At 39.9% G+C, this 21,763-nt stretch overlaps 1 protein-coding gene across 1 annotated transcript; it reads left to right on the forward strand.

Annotated features, from left to right (window-relative positions):
- The first annotated feature begins 1,116 nt into the window (after positions 1–1,116).
- On the forward strand, positions 1,117–19,998 carry txndc11 (thioredoxin domain containing 11). Its single transcript, XM_088341945.1, has 13 exons — positions 1,117–1,591; positions 4,338–4,434; positions 4,923–5,042; positions 10,011–10,108; positions 10,207–10,336; positions 10,404–10,497; positions 10,574–10,686; positions 11,023–11,226; positions 12,451–13,006; positions 16,745–16,926; positions 17,005–17,117; positions 17,187–17,267; positions 18,220–19,998. The coding sequence occupies exons 1-13, from the start codon at positions 1,467–1,469 to the stop codon at positions 18,743–18,745; spliced, it is 2,439 nt and encodes an 812-aa protein (XP_088198071.1). The 5' UTR covers positions 1,117–1,466; the 3' UTR covers positions 18,746–19,998.
- The last annotated feature ends 1,765 nt before the right edge of the window (positions 19,999–21,763 follow it).

Consider the following 21,763-nt stretch of genomic DNA (forward strand, 5'->3'; position numbering starts at 1 on the left):
TATTTCAAAAAAGGAAAGACAATACTTAAAATTAGTATCATAATCTGCTAACTGAACGGAATTGATTTTTCTCAGCTTTCACTTCAGGAACATTACAAAAAGACAGACGAATGTATTCTCTGTACTATTCTATAAATACTTTGCTCTATCACGCTTTGTTTTGGGATGAATGGAATATTTACAATTCATTCACAGAACAAAACGTACATTTTATACCGATATATGAACTTTAAAGGGGTGGATTCTATAAATGATTTTAAATCCAATTTCTCCATCCATCCATTATCTGCACCGCTTATCCTCCGTATGATTGCGGGGGTGCTGGAGCCCATCCCAGCTGTTCGTGTCCAGTGGGCAGGGGACACCCTGAAGTGGTTATTCGCCAGTTGCAGGGCACATAGACAGACAACCATCCATTCGCTCATTCACACCTAGGGACAATTTGAACCGGCTAATTAACCTGACATGCATGTTTTTAGGATGTGGGAGGAAACCCACGCAGAAACGGGGAGAACATGCAAACTCCACATAGGAGGTTGCGGAAGCTGGACTTGAACCCCTAACCTCTGTACCGTGGGAGTGTGCACTAACCACCCAGTCTGCTGTGCCGTCATGAAATGTCTCACTCTTTGTAAACAAGTAGTATCCAGCATTTTTTATTTTTTTATTAAACACAATGCACATACACTCATACAGATATTCTACTGCAATGCTGTGTTAACATTAGAACCAAACTGTTCAAACAATTAAAATTATGAAAAGATACTGTATCTAAAAAAACAAACATGCCAAGGGGAAACAAAAAAAAAATTTTAAATATACCAAACCATTCTCATGTCTTAGTTTAAATTGCCTTCTAGTTGTGGGAAAATGGACAAAACGTGTGTTTTACTTCAAAATTTGAAAGGGAAAGAAAGATTTTCCTACCGGTAAATTTGCCTTTGATAATGTGGAATGTTGATGTTTTTGTAATGGTAATAATATTGACAATAACGGTTTCTTTTACCTTTAATTCTTATGGTTCTATTATGACGAGGCGGGGTAAACCACTGACGTCACTATACGCAGAGACCGTCTGTTAAAAATAATGAACACGCACATCTTACGACAGCAAATTTTGTGTTTGTATGGTTCATGTCTATAGTACTTGGATAACTGATTACTTTTTGCAGACTTTTTCAGCACAATTCACTTGTTAAAATCAATTTTCTTGACGTAGCTGTAGAGTTTTACTTCCGTGATGCTTTTGCTCAACTGTCCCTAACGTCAATGTTGCGGAAGTGAAAACGCTACGTGTGGAAGATGGGTTGGTCAGGCAGTGTTTGAGAAGCTTTTACGCCGTCCACGTACTTGTCCGCTTCAATTTAGCTACAAGAAGAACCGACGTCGGTAAAAAAAATGGACTCGCCGCGTCACCACGACGTATAACACGACATGGGACGAGGAGGGGCCGCCGACGGGCTGTAATGCTGCGTCGCGCGCGTTTGCTTCTCCGGCAGGTGCTGAGTCTGATGGCCCGGAGACCGGCTCTCCTCTGCGGGGCCATCGTGCTCGGAGTTCTGTTCTTACTTGCCGTCAAGTTCACATGCAGGTACGCAGGGACAGCTCTGCTCAACGCTATCAACTTTAAATGAGAATTCCTGTAACTTATTTAGCTAAGAACTTCTCTCTTTGTTGTTTAACTTCTCATCCAATTATTACGGTGCCTTGGTTTACAAGTGAAGATACTCCCTTATGATAGAACACTTTTCCAAAAATATACACAGAAAGGATAAATCCCTTGACAAAACATGTTGTAACCTGGTTTAATGCTACAATAAATCAAGACATGATTCCCTTTTGAGGTAGGCATAATAAAGTGAAATAACAGTCAACAGCCCTTAATCATAAAGAGTCTCAAAGGGCTGCACAAACTACAGACTATTATGACACCATCCCCTGATCTAAAACCTACATGAGGGCAAATAACACGGATATATTGTCAACATAAATTATAGCTTATTCATATGTTATATACGTGTGTTTTAAACTTGGATTTAAACATTTCCACTGAGGTTGTAGATCGAATCTTAGGAGGAAGGCATTCCACAGCACTGTGGCCCGAATGGAGAACCCTCGAACCTGAAGATCTCTTCTTATATATAGTTTGTCCTTGGGCAAGACCCTGAATCCCGAATGCCCCCAATAAGCAGGTTGGCGCCTTGCATGGCTGCACGGCCGCTATTGGTTTGTGAGTGTGTGTGAATGGGTAAATCACTTTGGGAAGTCTTCATTGACTTGAAAAGCGCTATATAAATGCAGACCATTTACCATTTACTTCTTGGCTCTTGGGATCACTCGTAGACCATCATTTTCAGAGCGAAGGCTCCGGACTAGCACATAGGGGGGAATTAAATCTGAAAGATATGAGGGAGCAAGTCCATACATGATTTTGTTTACTATCAACAGAACCTTAAAATCACATCTTAAGCTAACAGGGAGCCAATGCAGGTTAGCTAAAATCGGCGTAATGTGATCAAAGTTTCTTGTCTTAGTTAAAATCTTCGCTGGAGCATTTTGTACCAGCTGAAGGCTTTTGATTTTGGACTTCGGGAGACCGGAGAGTAGTGCATTACAGTAATCGAGACTGGAGGTAACAAACGCATGAATTATAATCTCCGCATCCCACTGAGACGGCATAGGGCAAATTTTAGCAATGGATAGGGGAAATAATACTTTATGGTGATTAGCTGATATGTTCAGAACCTACGGTACCCGGGAATGATAAAATAGCAAAACACTATATCGTTAGTAGTACAAATACTATGTAAATTTCATGCAAATGATTTTCATTCATGTTCACGGATCCCTCGACCGTCAGGGCACCACATCCTGTGGCGTTTCTTGGGCAGGTACATCCTGTCAATGCCCATACCTATCCATTGTTTTTTTTTTTTTATTAGGTATGGATTTGCTCGCCCACATGAAAAAGTATTGGTTTTCATGCTTACCAGTAGCAGGAGAAACCTCCTGATCCAAATCAGTACAATACATCAGCTTCATCATCTAGTTACCATTGGTTTTTGGTTGAAAAGCGTCTTGCCGTTCTTTAGAGATGAGCCAGACCTCGGCAGTGATGGGCAGCATCGTGTGACAATACTGATACACTGGTACCTCTACTTACAAATTTAATTTGTTTTGGGAGTAGCTAAAGTAACCTAAAAACTTCGTAAGTAGACACTCCTTTTGAATGTAAATGTGATTGTGTTTCCAGCCACGCAAAAGTACAGTATATATTTTTTTGATAGATCATATAAGAGCATCAGAACATGTAAAAAATACATAAAACGAGAGACACGTAATGTAAAACAAACAAAGAATAAAGGAAATGATAAAAGTTTTAATTTATTTACCTTTTTGCCTCGGGTTGAAAGACTGATCCAATGATGTCTGCTTTTGCCGGCTCTTAACAATCCGTCGGAGATGCACAAGGCAGACGTAGCAATGGCCTGACTTGTCAACACTTTTCCCGTGTGATTCCTTTCCAAAAATTCTCAGACTTCATAGAGTTTTGCTAACATTGTATCCTGAAACGCTTTGGTAATTAGAGGCAATATTTTCCTGTTCAGGTACTTTGTAACCTGAATCGTTAAATTGTTCAAATTGTGATAAAATTTGACCTGGGATTGGTAAGGCTTTATGCATTTGTCCCTGCTGTTTTCCAGCCAAGATGCCCATGCTCCATTCATCTTGCATGTCATAACAAAAACAATTCAGGCGAGAATCAAAGCCTACTATTGCTTAGTGTTCTAACTTCAATTGCGCATGTTAGTAGCCCTTGCAGTGATTATATATTATCCATCCATTATCTGCACCGCTTATCCTCAGTAGGCTTGCGGGGGTGCTGGAACCCATCCCAGCTACCTTCGGGCAGTGGGCAGAGGACACCCTGAACTGGTTGCCAGTCAGTTGCAGGGCCTAATTGTATTTATTTTATTTATTTATTTATATCATTTTTTTTTTGTTTTTATTTTAACCATTGTGTGTGTCTGTGCATTTGGTGTTCCAGGTTGTAATGTGGGGAAAATAATTTTCTTAATGTATACTGAATGCTTTAAGTCATCACTTTGAGTTTCAGGTTAATGGCAGAAAAGTGTTTTATAAATGAATTTTGATTTTAAAAATTATATATAGTAAGTACTTTAGTATACGTGTATATGATTAAATATACAAAAATATCCTTGTTTTATGTAAAAAGGAAATTTGATTGTGACGTGACTTGAGCTGGTCAGGTGGAGTCACGGCTGAAGGACGCAGCCAATGCTTGATGAAAATTCAGAATTGACTTTACTTTGCAGTCGTGCAAAGGACGTGGTGGCAGAAGCTCGACCGCCACAACGCTTCTTCTCCCCAGAATCACCAGTGATGGACGTCTTCCTGGGACAGCTTGATAATGTAAGATAACATTGTAACTTAACCAAATGATTCCTTGAGCCCCACCCGTGGTAGGTCGTCCCTACAGGCTTAGAACAATCCGATATATAGATTTTATTTGTTTGCAATGAAAACTCTACCTCTTGATTGGTATTTTAAAAGCAGATTGTGTAAAATTTGACCACTGGATGGCACTGTAGTTTCTAATGGGAACAAAAACCATTGCCAAATGAGCACAGCATAGCAGCAAGATGCCAAACATACATGACAGCGACTACCAGGTAGGGATTCCGCTTTGTAAAAGAAATACAAATTTCTCGACCTAAAAATATTTATAAAAATAAATATTGGTATGATAGGTCATGCATTTTTGCCTATTATAAAAATCAATGATTTTCTACCGAATGAGGGTGTTCTTGTACCATTATGAGTTACTAAATATTACACTGTGTCTCTTTAAGAGCAAAGTATTAAAGGCTTTTAGATGTGACACCCTTTTTCCCCACCAGGTGGAGCGTGTAAAGAATGCAGCCGATGTGTCTTTAGTCTTCTTCTATGCACCATGGTGTGCCCACTCTATGGCTGCCAGACAGGAAGTCCAACTGGTGGCAAAGAAATTGGCCAAACAGGTACCAAGAAAAACAAAGCACCACGTAAAAAGACAATGCTCAACCGAACATCACGTCTACGACCAGAAAAACGCGTCCTGGGTTTCTTACATCATTGATATGAGATTCAGATGGCATAATACCTATGAGGAAAACCTTTTTTTTTTTACTTTTTAGGTAAGTTGCAACAAATATCCTTCTTTTTTGTTGTTGTTTCCTCCCCAAAATTTTTGTAGTTGTTTTTTTTTTATGTAATTTTTCATTACATCTCTTGTTCATTTTTCTTTCTTTCCAGGCATTTGGCAACTACTTTTTATTCTAGTTTCTTTTAAGCCCCAGTGATTAATATTTGATCACTAGATGGCAGTGTAGTGTCTAATGCAAACAAAAACTAGTGTCCCAGAGGACAGCGTAGCAGCAAGTTGCCAGAAAAACATCGCGGCGACCTCAAGTAGGAATTCCACTCTGTGAAAGGAATACAAATTTCTCAACCCAATAACCATAGAGATGTTAGTTCAGGTATTTTTGCATAGTATTCAAATCATAATGTTTTATGATTTTAAAGGTTTTTTTTAACCACTAGGAGTCACTAAATATTACACTGTCCATTTAAAAATAATTAAGGCCACGTTTCAACCAACATTCATCTTTTTTTCAGAATCTTGTTGCAACGGAAATCACTTTAGTTTTTTTAAAATGTATTTTTATATTTTCAGGCTTATTCCAAAATGTAATGTAATGGTCTGCATTTATTTAGCGCTTTTCAAGTCATTGAAGACCTCCCAAAGCGCTTGTGCTTCACACTTTTCCCTTTTACACACTATCTAACCGATAGCAGCGTCAGCCATGCAAGGCAACTACCTGCTATCGGTAAAACAACAACTGACTATCTTGGTATTAACATGTTAGTTGTCAGACTTGGAGAGAAATGGGCGCCACCAGGCTGTTCTTGCCTAAGACATGCCACAGGAAATAGGGCCCGAACGACCCGAGTGGTTAAGGGATCTATTAACTTGCATCTTTAACTTATCATTTACCGTAAATTCCGGACTATAAGGCGCACCTGATTATAAGCCGCACCCCCCACATTTCGGGAGGAAAACAGATTTATTACATACACAAGCCATACTGGTATATTAGCCGCATGCACCTACATTAATAATAGAAATCTTTTTAACTGATCAATTTTAATGGGGATAACCTATTTAGATATTTTGCTTCTCTGCCACTTATCCACTATTCTTTTTCATCATATTACACCTCTATGCCAAGAGGCTGAGAAACTTGCTTTCAGCAAAAGGTCTGATTCAAGGTTCTGACCTGACCTACACATACTGTAACAGTTGGAGTCCCACATCTGGCTAATTGAACGGAAAATGATACCGGTGGTTATCATTTGATGCAGACCTGAAAAGTCCGGGTACCCGTTGAAAGTAATCCAAGGAAAAAAAAGTGTATATTTCCAAAGGTAAGGGTGGGAAAAATGTATATGCACCTTTGTCTGCCGTGTCCACAAACACTCACCTTTACTGGTCCCTACTTCCCATAATGCCCCGCGTCTGTTACGCCCCTTCTTTTTAATTGGTCAGTGCAAGACTTATCAGAATAAGTGTCCAAAATAAATACAAATAAATACAAGACAAAAATATACAGTTGCAAATACATATTATACATGGTTACACATATTTACAAAGAAAGACGGTACACCGAGAGAGTTTTCATAGCTTTAATAATAATAATATAACTTTCATCCCAAACCGTGCCTGTGAAAGCACGCTACTCCTAACACGCTCGCAGGACTCTAAGCGTAGCTGTTAAATAAAGCCATGCCGCAATTATGAAATTCGCGGCAAGCCGACCTCGTCATTATTGACGTCTTCAAGATCACAATTGAAACTGTCATACGGACAATTCGATCATAATCCAAGAGGATGCAGTTTACCTCGGCGCACAATTTCACCGGTCTAAATTTTACCTTTTGTACTCGAGTGCCGCTGGTGTTGGTTAGAAAAATTACTTAAATAAGCCGCTTCACTGTATAATAATAATAATAATAATTTCCTTGTATTGTCATTCTGTGTAACAATGTACACAGAACGAAATGTCGATTGCACCTGACCCGTTGTAGCGAGCCGATGCAGCCGCAGCCAACAGAGGGCGCCGCCGACCACTTTTTAAGTCTTAGGAATGACTCGGCCGGGGCGCGAACCACCGACCTCCCAGTCTCAAAGCGGGCGCCTTACCATCTAGGCTACTGAGATAAGCCGCAGGGCTGAACATTTGGGAAAAAAGGAGCGGCTTATAGTCCTTTATGGTAGTTCTTTATCTGTATAAGCATAGGACATATCAAGAGACAGCTTCAACCGGGCAGGATCAAGGTTAACCTATAAGGTGAGCACGGAAAAATCTTGAGGGCCCGCCCCCAATGCAGTTTTTTTTTCCCCTCTGCATTTCTCTTTTTTTACATTTGTTGTTGCAGTTTATCCCTCCATTATCTGCACCGCTTATCCTCAGTAGGGTTGCGGAGTGCAATTTATTTAAAACATATTGTGTGTTAAAACCCAACTACAATATTTTCTTCTAAGGGAGGTTGCTATAATCATCTTCCTTTTTTTGTCTGGCATTTTGCAGCAGTCTTCATTTATTATTATTTTTCTTTTCAGGCTTATTGCTACAAACGTAGTGTTTCTTATTTTAATTATACGTTTATGCTTGTTGCAACAAACATCCTTTGTTTTTTATGTTTGTTTTAGGCATATTGACAAGCACAAGGGCTTCTTTTTATTGTTTTGTCCCCACCAAAATCATGCGATCGCTTAAAAAATGCGCTGTGTCCCCAACAATGCGAAGACAAAACCTATGCCCTTGCACAAACATTAGTCTTTTTTATTTTAAGGCATGTTGCAAGAAATACCCATCTATGTGGATGTTGTTTTAATTTTAACCTTTTAGGCATATTGCGACAAACATTCATTTTTTTTATTTCAGGCATGTTTCAACAAAAACATACCTCATTTTTTTCAAGTTTTTCAAATAGAAAATGTATGTTTATTTAATTTTTGAACAAAATACATAATATTTGATTCATTAAAAAGATGTGCTATGTTGACTTTGGATACATAAATGTTTTGATTGATTTCATTCATTTTGACGTTTGACAGTTTTAGTTAGTGTTAAATGACTGGGGAGCAATTTTTTAGAACAGTCCCAGGTCAAATGTATAATCAGGACAAGTTGTCACCTCCTTAAAATTAAATTTTTTTAAGGACTTAAGCCCCGTGCACACCTGATGATGTTTTCTCTCCCCCCCAAGTGGTTTACGTCGCGGATTTTGGAATCATGTTACCGTTAACAATGGTGACTAACATATTGTAAGATGGCAATTACGAATGCAGTTTTTACTAATGTGCTGAAAGAAAAGACAAATGAGGGCTGCGTCGCAAGAAAATGTAAGCCCTATATTTGATGGTGCTGTTGTCAACCGACTTATAACGTTTGTTAACAAAATGTATGCGCTGACATTTGGAAGTGAATGACGGCAGCTGGTAACGAGACGCTATTTTCTTTTATGATTGGTCAAAACGCATTTTTAGGTATTCTGCGCTCTTGACTATAAATTTAGTGATTATCAAAAAAGTTAAAATTGTTATCCATTTCATCTTTTTCTTTGTTGAACTATAAATGTTTTGATTTTCCTGTGTTTTTCAGTGTTATCATTTTAGGATTACTTTTGCTTTATTTCCCCCTTTTTAAGTCATTCATAATAACAGCAGTGTCTGAAACTCATGACAAAAAGTTACCGGACAGCAGGGCAGATAACTGAAAAGTTGCCTGCCCAGCCATAAAGTTGCCTGCCCCATTTTTCACAACTTGAAACACAATAAGATGACTATTCGCAAAAAAAAAACATTGTATTGTTGCAATGTATTAAGGATTGATAATCAGAATATAAAACAGAACGACACTTTAAAATTAAGTTTGTTATAAATTTACTTTTAACATTAATTGCATGTATATGACATCGCTGTTTTCCATCTGCCATCAGTATGGACCTGTATTTACTCTTCATTCATGCAATGTTTGTGTTGCGTCGTCTGGTACAAGCCATGTGAACTCCTTTCCACAATGCTTTTAATGTACGATTACGTTTTGTAGCGTCATAAATTTTGTTAGATTCTTTCGAATTTTTCTGGGGCTGAGGTTTTCGCTTGATTCCTAACCACTTATCTGTTTTTCTTGTGTTCTCTGTGTGTCTACTTTGGAAAATGATGCGCAAATGTACAACCTTATGAGGCTAGGGAAAGTCCGGAAGCACAAAGTTATTCGATGCAGGCTTCTGATTGGCTGCAGTGTATGCAAATTGCGAAAAGAAGCAAAATTCCGGAATTTCCAAATTGAACAAAGATTTCTAAATCGAAATAAAGCAAACGTTTGATTGAAAAAAATAAAAACGATTTTTTTTTTTTTTTTTTTTTTTTCTTGTGAAGGTTGTCGGCCACCTGGGCAGAGACATTGTGCAAGTTGTACGCCCGATGTAAATGATGCACGCCCCGGGCGTCCGGGCAGACGTTATTTCAGACACTGATAATACATAATAAATGGTCATTTCTAGATTAAACAACCTAAAGAGCTGTTCCTCCATATCAAGACTCTAAAAAGAGTCGGAATCCCAATCTCTTCAACAGACCATTCACTTTCTCGAAAATAAAGGTAAAGACCTCACAGCGGTGTTTCGTATTTAGAGCGTGCATGTGAAGTCCTGGTTTTCCCTGCTAGCCTGCACGCTTGAAAAGTTTGGCAAATGAGCACCAAAATCAACAAACATGTTTATTACTCCGCGCCATTGGAGTTGCGGATTTTTTCTCCAAAAAGTGCCTGCGTACACCTGACGCGAGAAGCAAAATGATCGCCTGTGGCGTCGCACGCGGTTGGCGCTAGGTATGCGCTGGGCTTTAAAGCGCCAACTATTGTTTATTTTTTGACACACAGGTCCGGTTTGTAGCCATAAACTGCTGGTGGAGTAAAGGCACGTGCAGGAAGCGCAACCACTTCTACAAATATCCTATCATTCAACTTTTTTATAGACGGTAAGGAATGTCACTTCATGCATTTCTGACTGACATTTCTAGCCATCAGTGGAAGTGAATGATGTAAATGTGATTATGATTTTACATTTTCTTGTTAGGTTTGGTCCTATTGAGTACAATGGTCCTTTAGTGGCTGACTACGTTGAAAACTTCATACTCAGAGTTATAACACCTCTCACGTACCTCCCGTCAAGAGACACGCTCATGAATTTCCTTTCCTGTCATGAGGTATTGGTGACATCATCGTCATCATACCTTTGTGGACAATATTTTCAATTTTGTGTCTGCTTCCAAGCCTAGAGTGGTGGGCTTTTTCCAGTTCAACTCTTCTCCTCAGCCACCTGGATACATAACGTTCCTTGCCTCCGCCCTGCAGGCCCTAAAAAGAGGTAAAGAGAACCATCATCTCGAGTGGCAGCTTTGTTGCTCTTTGCCGGATATTCAGTGTCTGCTTCACTCTTGCAGATTTTCAGGGCTTGATTCGATTTGGAGTGGTCACCAACCGGGAGTTGGCGGATGCAATTGCACTCACAGAGGATGAAAGCGTTTACCTCCACAGAAGATTTAACACTTCTTTGGTGCGTGAGGAAACATTTGTCATAATACGCCACAACATTAAGTACAGTAGACATCCCCGCCATACAATGTTTTCACTCAACAATGTGGAATAAGATAGTTTTTTGCCTCTTCATTGCACCATTTTCACCACCCTATGACTTGACAACAAATTATTTTACATGCTAAAACATTACAATTAAAATTTTTGTGCGTATGACTAGTTTCATCTCTAAGTTGCCTGTTAACTGTTGGTCGTTGACATATATGTACGATGCTGGTCTGCTATTACTTTACTTGAAGGCATCATGATGTGCACAAAAGTAACCCTGAAATAACGTTATCACTTGTCTTGTCAGATATTCCCTCGGTGGGAGCGCAACTTCACGTCTCTTGCCATTTGCAACTGGGTATTTGAGCACCACGAGAGCATCCTCAAGTGGCTGCAGCCACCGGGGACCAAGTCTCAGCTGCTTGAGCAGGAACTGACCAAAGGAGCTGCCCTGCTGTTTTTCTTGCCACACAATCCACTCAGCTCTGAGTCCAGTGGAATTTTGCAGCAGGTGAGTGCACTGCCCAGAATTTAAGCTGCCAAAAAGGTTTCACTTTAGAGCAAGGGTTTGGGAACTTAAGACTCGCAAGCTATATATGTCTCTTTTCATGACTACATCTGGCTCGAAGATAAAATTGAATTTGCAAAATTAATTACCGTGTTGATACATTAAATTCCGATTTTACCTCGTGTATAGCCAGAACAACGGTGTATTGGTATTTGGTTAGGTCCAGTATATAGAGGGCACAGTCATGAATGTAGTTTACAGTCGAAGTGTCACATCACCAAACCCCGTTTTGCCTTTCCATAGCTAAAGAATCCTTAATATGGAAGATTATTAAACAGTGTATGTTCACTGTTGAGACACTTTATAATGAAAACCCACAGAGAAAACTATAAATACCCCAAAAATCCCAGCAAAGCACCAACAGTAATTTGGGTGAGCAGTAGGAATGGGCAGAACTTTAAATGCATTTCTATGTGTACATGTGGATCCTTAAAAGGAAATATTGCTTTTGAGTCCACCAACCTCAGACCTACACCCTTAATTGCCATAAACCACAATACTGTACTCCATTTATTTTTCGTTTAATTACTTTAACAAGTGTTTGTGGAATTGAAATCCTTAAACATATGACCCAAATTACATAGAACACATCTCTACTTTCTTATTCCTCTGTTAATATAGTCTAGCTATTCAATTTCACTGCATCACATTTAAGATTTTCTGTCTGGCCGGATGGTGTTCTGGTTCAACGTAAATTAAATGGTTTGTTGTGCCACGATCCATTATCCCCATTTGATTATTGCTGAGAGTAATGGCCGAGAGAGCAAAAGTGTGGCATTTTTTCCATCTTACCGCCTCAAATTCGTAGCAGCTTTCTTTCTCGTTCTTTATGCAAAAAAATTGAAAGCAACCATGAGACCGCAATCCATTACCCCCTGGCGACTATTGCTAAGAGCTGGGGCTTGCAGAGTGCATGTTAAAAATTGGTTGAAAGAGGTTCACTGCTTTGCAGATTTTGCCAAAATCACAGGGGGTTCTGGTCCCCATCAACCACAATAAACTAGGGATTAACGTAATTTTATAGTTGTATTAAAAAAACAAAACAATAGCAGGAAAACGATTCACCTTGAACTCCTGAGACGTTGTGTACAACATTCACCCAGAATCTTTCCACAATTTCTACATGAGAACCATTCTGTTGTGTAAGCCTTGTTTTTCCTGTGCTAGGTTGCAGACGTTGCTTTACGTTATTACTCCTGCGACACTCTGAACAAACAGTTGACCTGCTGCCACTCTGTACTCGTCCACAACTCCACAACGCGATGTGAAGTGTGCCCGGCATCAACAGCGGGCTGCCCGTCGAATACAAGTCTGAAGCATTGCTGCCTTCACCTTAACTGTTGCAGTTTCATGCTCAGCTACAGCCCACTGAGCCAACACAGTGCCTGTTGTGGGAAAGTCCACACACAGCTTCACGACAGCTCAAAAACCAAAGAAATGTCCCCTTTGCAAAATTCTTCTTCTTTGGATGTCGAGTCCTCGCCGGACACCATCAAAGGGCTCCGCTGTCAGACAAACAAGACTCTGAGGTTCTACGTTTTGGACATGGAGCTCAACTGGCCGCTAGCGGTGAGGCTGGGGGCGCCGGAATATGTAAACTCTTCCTCAACGCGCCACAAGGAAGCTGAGGGTTACGGCTCCTTTGCGACCATCGTGAACTTGAACGACGAAATCCATTATGTGATGCAGCCCAGCCCTGCTGCCACACTTACTGAGTCCCTAGGTAAGCCTAGAAACGGTTAGCTCTGCAACTAGTGACTACTTTAATGGTTGACAAGACTGTTGAAATGATTCGTGGATTAATCTGATAATTATTATTTTTTCTTAAATTTAGCATGAAATTGATTTAATAATGTGGTATATGATAATATACACCAGAAAAACAGGTTAAATGAGAAATACATCTTTTATTGAACATACTGCCGACTTGTACACAAATTCAATTAAAATGTTCTATCAAAAACCAATTAGGCACAGTGCTCGGTCAGTGAAGAAAAACTATTATTGAAGGACAGGAAAATAAATAATAAATTAAACTCAACCTTTTTTTTATATCTGTAGAACAAGAATGGTCTCATTAGCAGAAGTATAACAGTAAAAAAACAAATGTGCATTTTGTGAAGTAAATTCATTGAGGGGTCTACTGTAAAATATGTAACAAAAAACGATCCTCAACAGTTTGAAATCATCTAGACTTCTGACTGCATTAATTTAATTTCAAATGTTTGTCGGGCACAGTCTGGCATAACGTTTAAGCTCTCTTTTGTAGTCAAGTCAAGTCATTTTTATTTGTATAGCCCTTAATCACAATTAGTCTCTAAGGGCTTCACAAGTTATTACATATAAGAAGTTTAGGTTACTCGTATGCTATAGAGTAGAAGTGAGTTTTAAGCCTAGATTTAAACATTTCCACCGAGGTTGCAGATCGGATCTCAGGGGGAAGAGCATTCCACAACACGCTCTCGAACCAGCGGAACACTTCTTGGCTCTTGGGATCACCAGGAGACCGGCGCTCTCGGAACGAAGGCTTCGGGCCGGGACATAGGGGGAGATCAGATCTGAAAGATATGAGGGGGAAAGTCCATGTATGATTTTGTATAGTAGTAGGAGAACCTTAAAATCGCATCTTAGGCTAACAGGGAGCCAATGCAGGTTAGCCAAAATTGGGGTGATGTGATCGTACTTTTTTGTCCTTGTTAAAAGCCTCGCTGCAGCATTTTGTACCAGCTGAAGACTCTTGAGTCTGGTCATCGGAAGATCGGAAAGTAGTGCATTACAGTAGTCGAGACGGGAGGTAACAAACGCATGAATTATGATTTCCGCATCCGACTGAGAAAGTATAGGACGAATTTTAGCAATGTTATGGAGATGGAAGAAAGCGGTTCTAGTAATTTTCTTCACATGTGTTTGAAAGGACAGATCAGGGTCGAAAATGACACCTAAATTTTTAAGTGAGTCACTCTGTGTGATGTGGCAATTGTCCAAGTTCAATGCGGTTTTAGAGAGTAAGTCACGGGACTTTGATGGACCAATAACTAACATTTCAGTCTTTTCAGGGTTAAGACGCAGGAAATTGAGTGACATCCACTCTTTTATCTCAGTGAGGCAGGCCTCCAAAGTTCCACAGTTTAGTGTGGCAGATTCCTCCATCGGGAGATAGAGTTGAGTGTCATCTGCGTAGCAATGGAAACTGATATTATACTTGCGAATAATATCACCTAGTGGAAGCATATAAATGCTGAAGAGAAGGGGGCCAAGCACTGAACCCTGCGGAACACCACAAGTAACACTAAATGGCTCAGATGTCAATTCGCCATATTTAACGCAGTGTGTCCTATCTGAGAGGTAGGATCTGAACCATAATAGGACGCTTCCTGAGAGACCAATCCATTTTTCCAACCGTTCTAGCAAGATAATATGGTCCACTGTGTCAAATGCAGCACTAAGGTCCAGCAGCAGCAAAAGTGATGATGCGCCCGAGTCCATTGCCCGTAGGAGATCATTGGTTACCTTAATCAGAGCTGTCTCAGTAGAGTGGTTAGCCCTGAATCCTGATTGCATTGATTCAAAGAGATTGTTCTCGGACATAAAATCATTCAGCTGCTGTGCCACTACTTTTTCAAGTATTTTAGAAAGAAACGGTAGGTTTGACACAGGTCTATAATTACATAAGTTTTCTGGATCTAGGTTGGGTCGTTTCAGTGTGGGTTTAATGACGGCGGACTTAAAAGCAGCTGGAACTACACCTGAGGAGAGTGATATGTTTAAAATATTTAGAACTGAAGGTGCAAGAACGCCAAAGAGACCTTTAATAAGTGAACCTGGAAGTGGGTCGAACTGGCAAGTCGTCGGTTTGGCCGTATTCACCATCTGTTTAAGATTATCGAGTGACAGTTCACTAAAACGGGACAAAATACCTAGACAGCCACCATGTCGTGCATCTAGAGATTTGAGTGCTTTAGTATGTGTTGAATTAATACTGTCTTTAGCAATTTCTTCCTGTATGCTTTGGATCTTCTTAGTAAAGAAGACCTTTATGTCGTGGGCAGAATGGGTGGAGCTATCTGGGATAGTCTGTTGCCTTGTTAGTGGTGCTACAGTGTCGAAAAGGACCTTGGGATTGTTCTTTTGTGACGCAATCACCTTCGAAAGGTAGGCTGATTTTGCAGAGGCCAGGGCCGCTTTATACTTCAACAAACTATCACACCAGATTTGATGGAAAACTTCAAGCTTGGTAGCGCGCCATTTTCTTTCAGATTTCCTGCATTCTCGAAATGTTTTAGTTAGTCAAATGTTAATGTATGAAATGTACAATGAAAAGTGAAGAAGATCGGAAAGGTAGGGAGGGGCAATGTTATTGGTGGCCACATAGGTGTACAGAAAGATTTTGTAAGTGATTCTATGGTTAATTAGAAGCCAGTTGAGTTGTTAAAGGACAGGGGTGATGTGGTTGCAAGAGGGGGTTTTGGTGATAATGCAGACAGCAGAGTTCTGGACCGGCTGAAGTTTATAGAGAGAATTTTGGGGTTTGCTGTAGACGGGGGAATTGCAATAGTGAATGCGGTAAGTGACAAGGCTATGGACGAGGATGGTGGAGGTCTGGGGGGTGAAGAAGCAGTGAATACAGTTGATGGAGCGCAGGTGAAAGTAAGCAGACTGGCTGATTTTATTTATATGAGAGTAAAAGGAGAGTGTACTGTCAAGGATGAAATCCAAACTCTTGACCTAAGGGGAGGGAAAATCCAAACTTAAGCTATATTGATTTGCAATGCCAAGTCAAGCCATGTTTATTTGTATAGCCCTTAATCACAAATCACAATGCCCCCGACATAAGAATGGTAGTTTACTTAAACGGACAATCTGTACTATTTGACCACTAGATTTCGCTGTATTGTTCAGTGGCCAAAAACAAGTGCTAAAAAGCACACGGAAGATTGCGAACTACAAATATTCAAAGAGACCAAAGAACACACATTTTTTTTATTTTTTGCCTAGCCTTTTGCAAACCTTATGTGAAATAAATTATTGAAAAAATATGTTTATGACAGTTCATGTACTTTTTTATACAAATCAACAGGACAGTATACAAATCAATATAGTTTTTTTTTTACTACTATGGGTCACTAAGTTATACACAATGTCCCTTAAAGTACAAAATAGAAACATTTTTTATCAATTATTGTTTATATTTTCTTATTTAATAGACAAGTGGTCTAAATTGACTTTAGATTTAAAAAAAGGGATATTGTACTTAGAAATGTAATTAAAACGGATAACATTAAAACTGACTGTATTAAAAAAAATCTATTACTTTGATTATCTGATTCTTTTGGTTTTTCGCCTTTGTGTTTTTATTTTTTTGGTCCGTTTTATAAACATTCAAATGTAAAACCAACGATTCCAATTTTCTTCAGTCCATTCTTCCCCAATGACTTCCAGCGATTGTGTCCATTTACTCCAGAGACCTTCATTATGAACTTCAGCTCCCCCTACAGTCTCCTGAGCAGACACTTAGTGGGCGAGGATCGGCAAGAACGCCACACCACGAGTTGGGATCAACCCGGGAAAGAGCAGCAGCCTGCTGCGCTCATCACGGAGCTGACCACGTCTTCCTTCCTGCCTTTCGTCATGCACATAGAAAAGGTGGCGGGCGCATCCGTCATGGCGTCTTTCTCGGCTTCTGATCGTTTTTTAGCAGAGTCCTTTTGATATCTATGGCAGGATGTTTTGCTGTTGTACTACACTCAGTGGTGCGGCTTCTGCTCCGTCCTCAACCACGTGTTCATCCAGCTGGCCCGATTCCTGCAGCGCGTCAGCAACGTCGTCATCGCCAGGTAGGAAAACGCAGTGGGAGTTTTAGTTGGATGGTAAGTGGTAAAAAGTTTCCTCGTTTGTTTTTGCAGGGTGAATGTTGCACGTAATGACCTCCCCTGGGAGTTCATGGTGGATCGTGTTCCTGCCATTCTATTCTTCCCACGATACAAGTAAGAAAAGTGAATACTGTAGTATGTTGTTTTATCGCGGTTAATTGGAACACCTACGATGTGCAAAAAACTGAAGTAGAACCAGTTTTAAACCTGAACCAACTCACTATGCTATACAACCTCAACACTGCCCTCTAGTGACCAGAGAGAGCATTTGGTTTAGGTTTTAAAAGAAAAAAAACATAACTTTTGGTAGAAATAACCTAGAGCATTTATGTCTAAAGTCCGGCATGGGGGCCACTTACGGTCCGTGATCACATATTTACTGGCCGACGGCCTAAGGTCATAAATCAATATGCGGCTTGCCAGTAATGGTGACCACAGTATAAATTAAGTTTTGTACCAAAATACGCCATTTCACCAGAGGATAATAGCCCTTTGGCCACCTTGCCCTTAGACTTCTGTGAAAATTTAAGCCCACCAAGTTTCCTACATGCCGACTATAAATGAGACAAAGAAAGTGGATTGTGCGGGACAAGTGGAAATTGGAGTATTTCTGCGTCTGCCTAATTTAACAAGATTGTGGCTTTTTTCTAAAACTATATTATCAAGAGGCACTGCAAGACGAAACCCGCTGACAAAAAAAAGCTAACTGGAAACGAACGCTGTGAAAAGGTGAAGCAATTGGAAGCTGTTTTAACGGCTCAGCAGCGCCTTTTCACGGGATCCAGCGGGTCAATTAAAAATGCTACAAAACCGAACAATGAGGTCCCGACTTTGATCGCCAAACACAGCAAACCTTTATCAATTTGAATTTGTTTAAGACTGTTCAAATAATGTCAGGTTGAATAGTCAGCTCTCACACATTTTCAGCTTAGTAAAACTAGGCCTGCTTTCTGGAAAGTTTGGACTCACCGGACTTAAAATACTTTATTACGAGACGGATCAAAAGGGCTGAAACATGCTCTAATGTTAAGTTGTCATTTTCACAATCATTTGTTTGTGTTTAAAGTAAACAGATGAGCGTGAAATTTCCAGCCCATCTGCCCATCACCCTTCCAAACCTACTGCGTTTCGTCCTGGAGCATTCAGACCCGGGCAAGCCCCCGACGGATGCTCCGGACGGAGGCCACACCATGGTGAGCGTCGAGTTGGAGGCCCTTCAGCGCGAAGTACGGACGCTTCACCGCGCCCGCGAAATGCTCTCCCGCCAGCTTGCAAAACTCTGGCGCGACAACCGCAAGCTGAACTCGAACGCTCGCGGGCTGGAAGCACAGAATGCAGAACTGCGGCGGGAGCAGCACGAACTGGAGGAGCAACGGCGAGAGAAAGACCGGCAACTGGACGAGGCCTTACGGAGACTGAGGGAGCTGGCAGAGGCCTCGGAAAAACTGCTGGACCAAAACACGTTGCTCAAAATGTTGCTTAAGGCTTTGAAGGGGAGCGTGGCGGTGAAGGAAGCGGGAAAGCGGACTTGTAGGCGGGAATCTAGCTGGCCTCCTGATAGTTGCCAAGGGAGACTGGATGCAAAAGGATAAACTGACACGGACAATTTATCTGCAGCTATTCATTGGTGTGTTTTTTTTTTTTTAGGTTCACTTTACAAAATAACGCAAATGTGGCCACCCCCAAAAAGAAATCACTGTTTCTCACATCCAAATAAGTGTCTTGATTTTTGCTTTTTTTTAAAAAAACAACAACAATTAAATGGTGTTACCTGACCCGCGATTAATAAATCACGATCAAACATAAATTCTGAACAAATATAAACACTCTGGCTTACATCACTATGTAGGGATCAACCGATATGTTTTTTTTTTTACGGCTGAGACCGATTATTAGTATTAAAAGGAAGCTGACAATCGATATTTGAAGCCGGTATTCATTTACTCTAAAAGCTCAAAAATTGGCGTAAGAAATTTTAAATGATTGAAAAAGAAACAAATATTTGTTCTGAATTAAAATACAAATGTAATAGCTCTCTGAAACCTTTTGGAGTAAATAAATTAGAATTTCTAAACAAATAACATGACTAATCATTCATTTGGACCAAAAATGAACAGTACAGGATATAGTACTATGCTTAACAGCAACCCTTATAAAGGTGCATAAAGACGTAAAAAGATCCCTGAGTTTTTTATTTTACAATACATTAAAATCTCAATACAACTTGCATGACTTAAATTAACCTAGAACAAAAAATCAACGGAAATTTCAACGGAGCTTGCAAATTGAAAAGTGCGGGCAGATTGACGTACTAATTATCATCTTGATAAGAGCAAATGTATCATGAACGTGGCTCTCTTGGATTTTTAGAAATCACTCATAATGGCGGGACTTGCTGCTGTTTGGAGAAAAGCTTTTGCTTTAATGGTTCTGCCACGGTTGCCTATCCAATCAGGAGGTGCGGGGTGGGTAGGGAGAGGGAGGAGTAGGAGAGAGACAGCTCGGCTGCTTTAGCGAGAGCCTAAATAATAGTCAAGTCAAATGAAGAAAAAAATGCCGATACCGATATCCGTCAAATTCCCAAATATCTGGCTGATAATCGGCTCGCGTGATAATCGGTTGACCTCTAATATAATGTGGCTTGTGTTGGGCGCGATCACGCGCAGAGCCCTTCCCGCAGATACTTCTAGCGGGGCTTTATGGTGGTGCTCCCCATCCTGCAGTGTCACGCGTCTTAGGCAAGTCTGTCAAGCCTGTGTCTTCCAGCTACCATAGAACTGGTGTAGACTAGATGAATCCGACTGTTTTTATTCAAATAAAGCATTGTGAGGTCTTCAGGCGGTCAGTGATGTGATGTGATTTCTGCCCAGTCCTTTAAATGTCAAAGTGAAGAAATTCAATGAAGCGCGGGTAAATGGTGGGAGTAACTATGACTCTTTTTGGTAACCAAAAGGCCTATCTAATTAGTGACCCTAATGAACAAGATTCCCACTTCCCTATGGAGTAAAATCGCCTTCTTGGCATAATTTTCGGGAATGTCTAGTACAGAAAAGTAACACATAGTGCCGCAATTAAGACACTCATTTGCAGACTGTCCACAGCTGTCGTTCTGAATGAAATTGGCATTTTTATACCTGCAGAGTGCGACGAAAACATTCTCAAAACAAAACTTAATGTACCGTACTTGTTTCAGAACCCTGTACAATTACAACAGCTTGTACACTTGCTGTGCCATATGACTGATCTTCAGCTCTCCCATCTGTGCACAACTGATAAAGTGATGGAATAGAAACCAAGTATTGCTACTACTACATAAAAAAAAAAATCATACATGCCGACACCCGTGACTAAGGAGCGGTAAGAGTCGGAAATAATAGTAATTATTGGGCTGACAGTTTTCGGACTGATCACAGCCTAATATAACGTCACAATTTTTGCCCTGATAGGAAAAATATACCCGATAAGTAGTCACCTGCTGCCACACTAAAATATTTAATCTGTCGACACTACTTGTAAGATAGATTTCAAGTATTTACTGTAAATGATTTTGTCGCACTTCTGTGTGTACGTTAACGGCAATTTTATTAATATCGAATGCTATGGTATAGCTGATTTACAGTTGCGAACACAGTCCAAAATGTCTTGATTGTATCACAATGTGTTATTTTTCTGTGCTAGACATTTCCCCGCTGATTTTTTTTTTTTTTTTTTTTTTTTAATGTAAGGAATTAATGTGAATTATGTCCTTTTCATGGCAGTTTAGATATGTGGCTTACAATTCAGTGCAGCTTTTACAAAAACAAGTTGAGTTCTTTTAATCTAGTGTGCTCTGAAGTCCGAAATTTTGGGTACTTCTCTTGCATGGCCGCTATTGGTGTGTGAGTGTGTATGTTTGAATGGGTAAGTGTGAAGCACATTGTAAAGCGCTTTGGGAGGTCTTCATTGACTTGAAAAGCGCTATATAAATGCAGACCATTTACCATTAGTCCCATAAGTAGAACACAAACACCAAATTAAGACCGAAATAGTGCGAACTTTCCATGTTGTTTGGAACTTAAACCGGGTCTTGTATTTTATATTGAATTTTCTACAATGAATGAACGGCGTTACGAACTTGTTGACGTCACAATTTGAACTCATCCAATTACTATAATACCGTGATTTTATTTTTGAAGGACGTTTGCAAAGCAGCTCTATGAACTTAAATGACGGTTTAGTGCTTTCAGAGATGAGAGAATTAAATTAATTGAGGGTAAAAATGAGGGAAAGACATTCAAATTTTATAATGTGCTTTTTGTATATTTCACAGACCCCATTTTGTGCGGGTATCCTATTGTATTTTTCTTAACACCTCTAATTTTGTGACAAGCGATCTTGCTATATTTTATCAGTGAGCAGTTTTCTCATATTTGCACTACATTTATTATGTGTTTTTTTTTTTCTTTTTCAAAAGTTAATCTAATGAGAAATAGCACTTCTTAGATGGTGGCAAATCGAGTACTGTATATAAAATTTATATTCCAGTGCCAACAACTCATCTCCCTTACGTGCCCAGTGACTGAAAGGCGTTTTTTTTTTACACTTCAAATCACTTAACTGTAATTTGTATT

Source organism: Urocampus carinirostris, chromosome 8 (assembly GCF_059441175.1).
Source record: "Urocampus carinirostris isolate Australia breed hairy pipefish chromosome 8, RoL_Ucar_1.0, whole genome shotgun sequence".
NCBI classification, from domain to species: Eukaryota; Metazoa; Chordata; class Actinopteri; order Syngnathiformes; family Syngnathidae; genus Urocampus; species Urocampus carinirostris.

Excerpts from the sequence above, each read along its gene's own strand:
- txndc11 (XM_088341945.1), top strand. The coding sequence starts at position 1,467 with ATGCTGCGTCGCGCGCGTTTGCTTCTCCGGCAGGTGCTGAGTCTGATG. Across the intron at positions 10,109-10,206 it reads ATTCAACTTTTTTATAGACG|GTTTGGTCCTATTGAGTACA; the intron begins GTAAGGAATGTC and ends TTTTCTTGTTAG. Across the intron at positions 10,337-10,403 it reads ATTTCCTTTCCTGTCATGAG|CCTAGAGTGGTGGGCTTTTT; the intron begins GTATTGGTGACA and ends TCTGCTTCCAAG.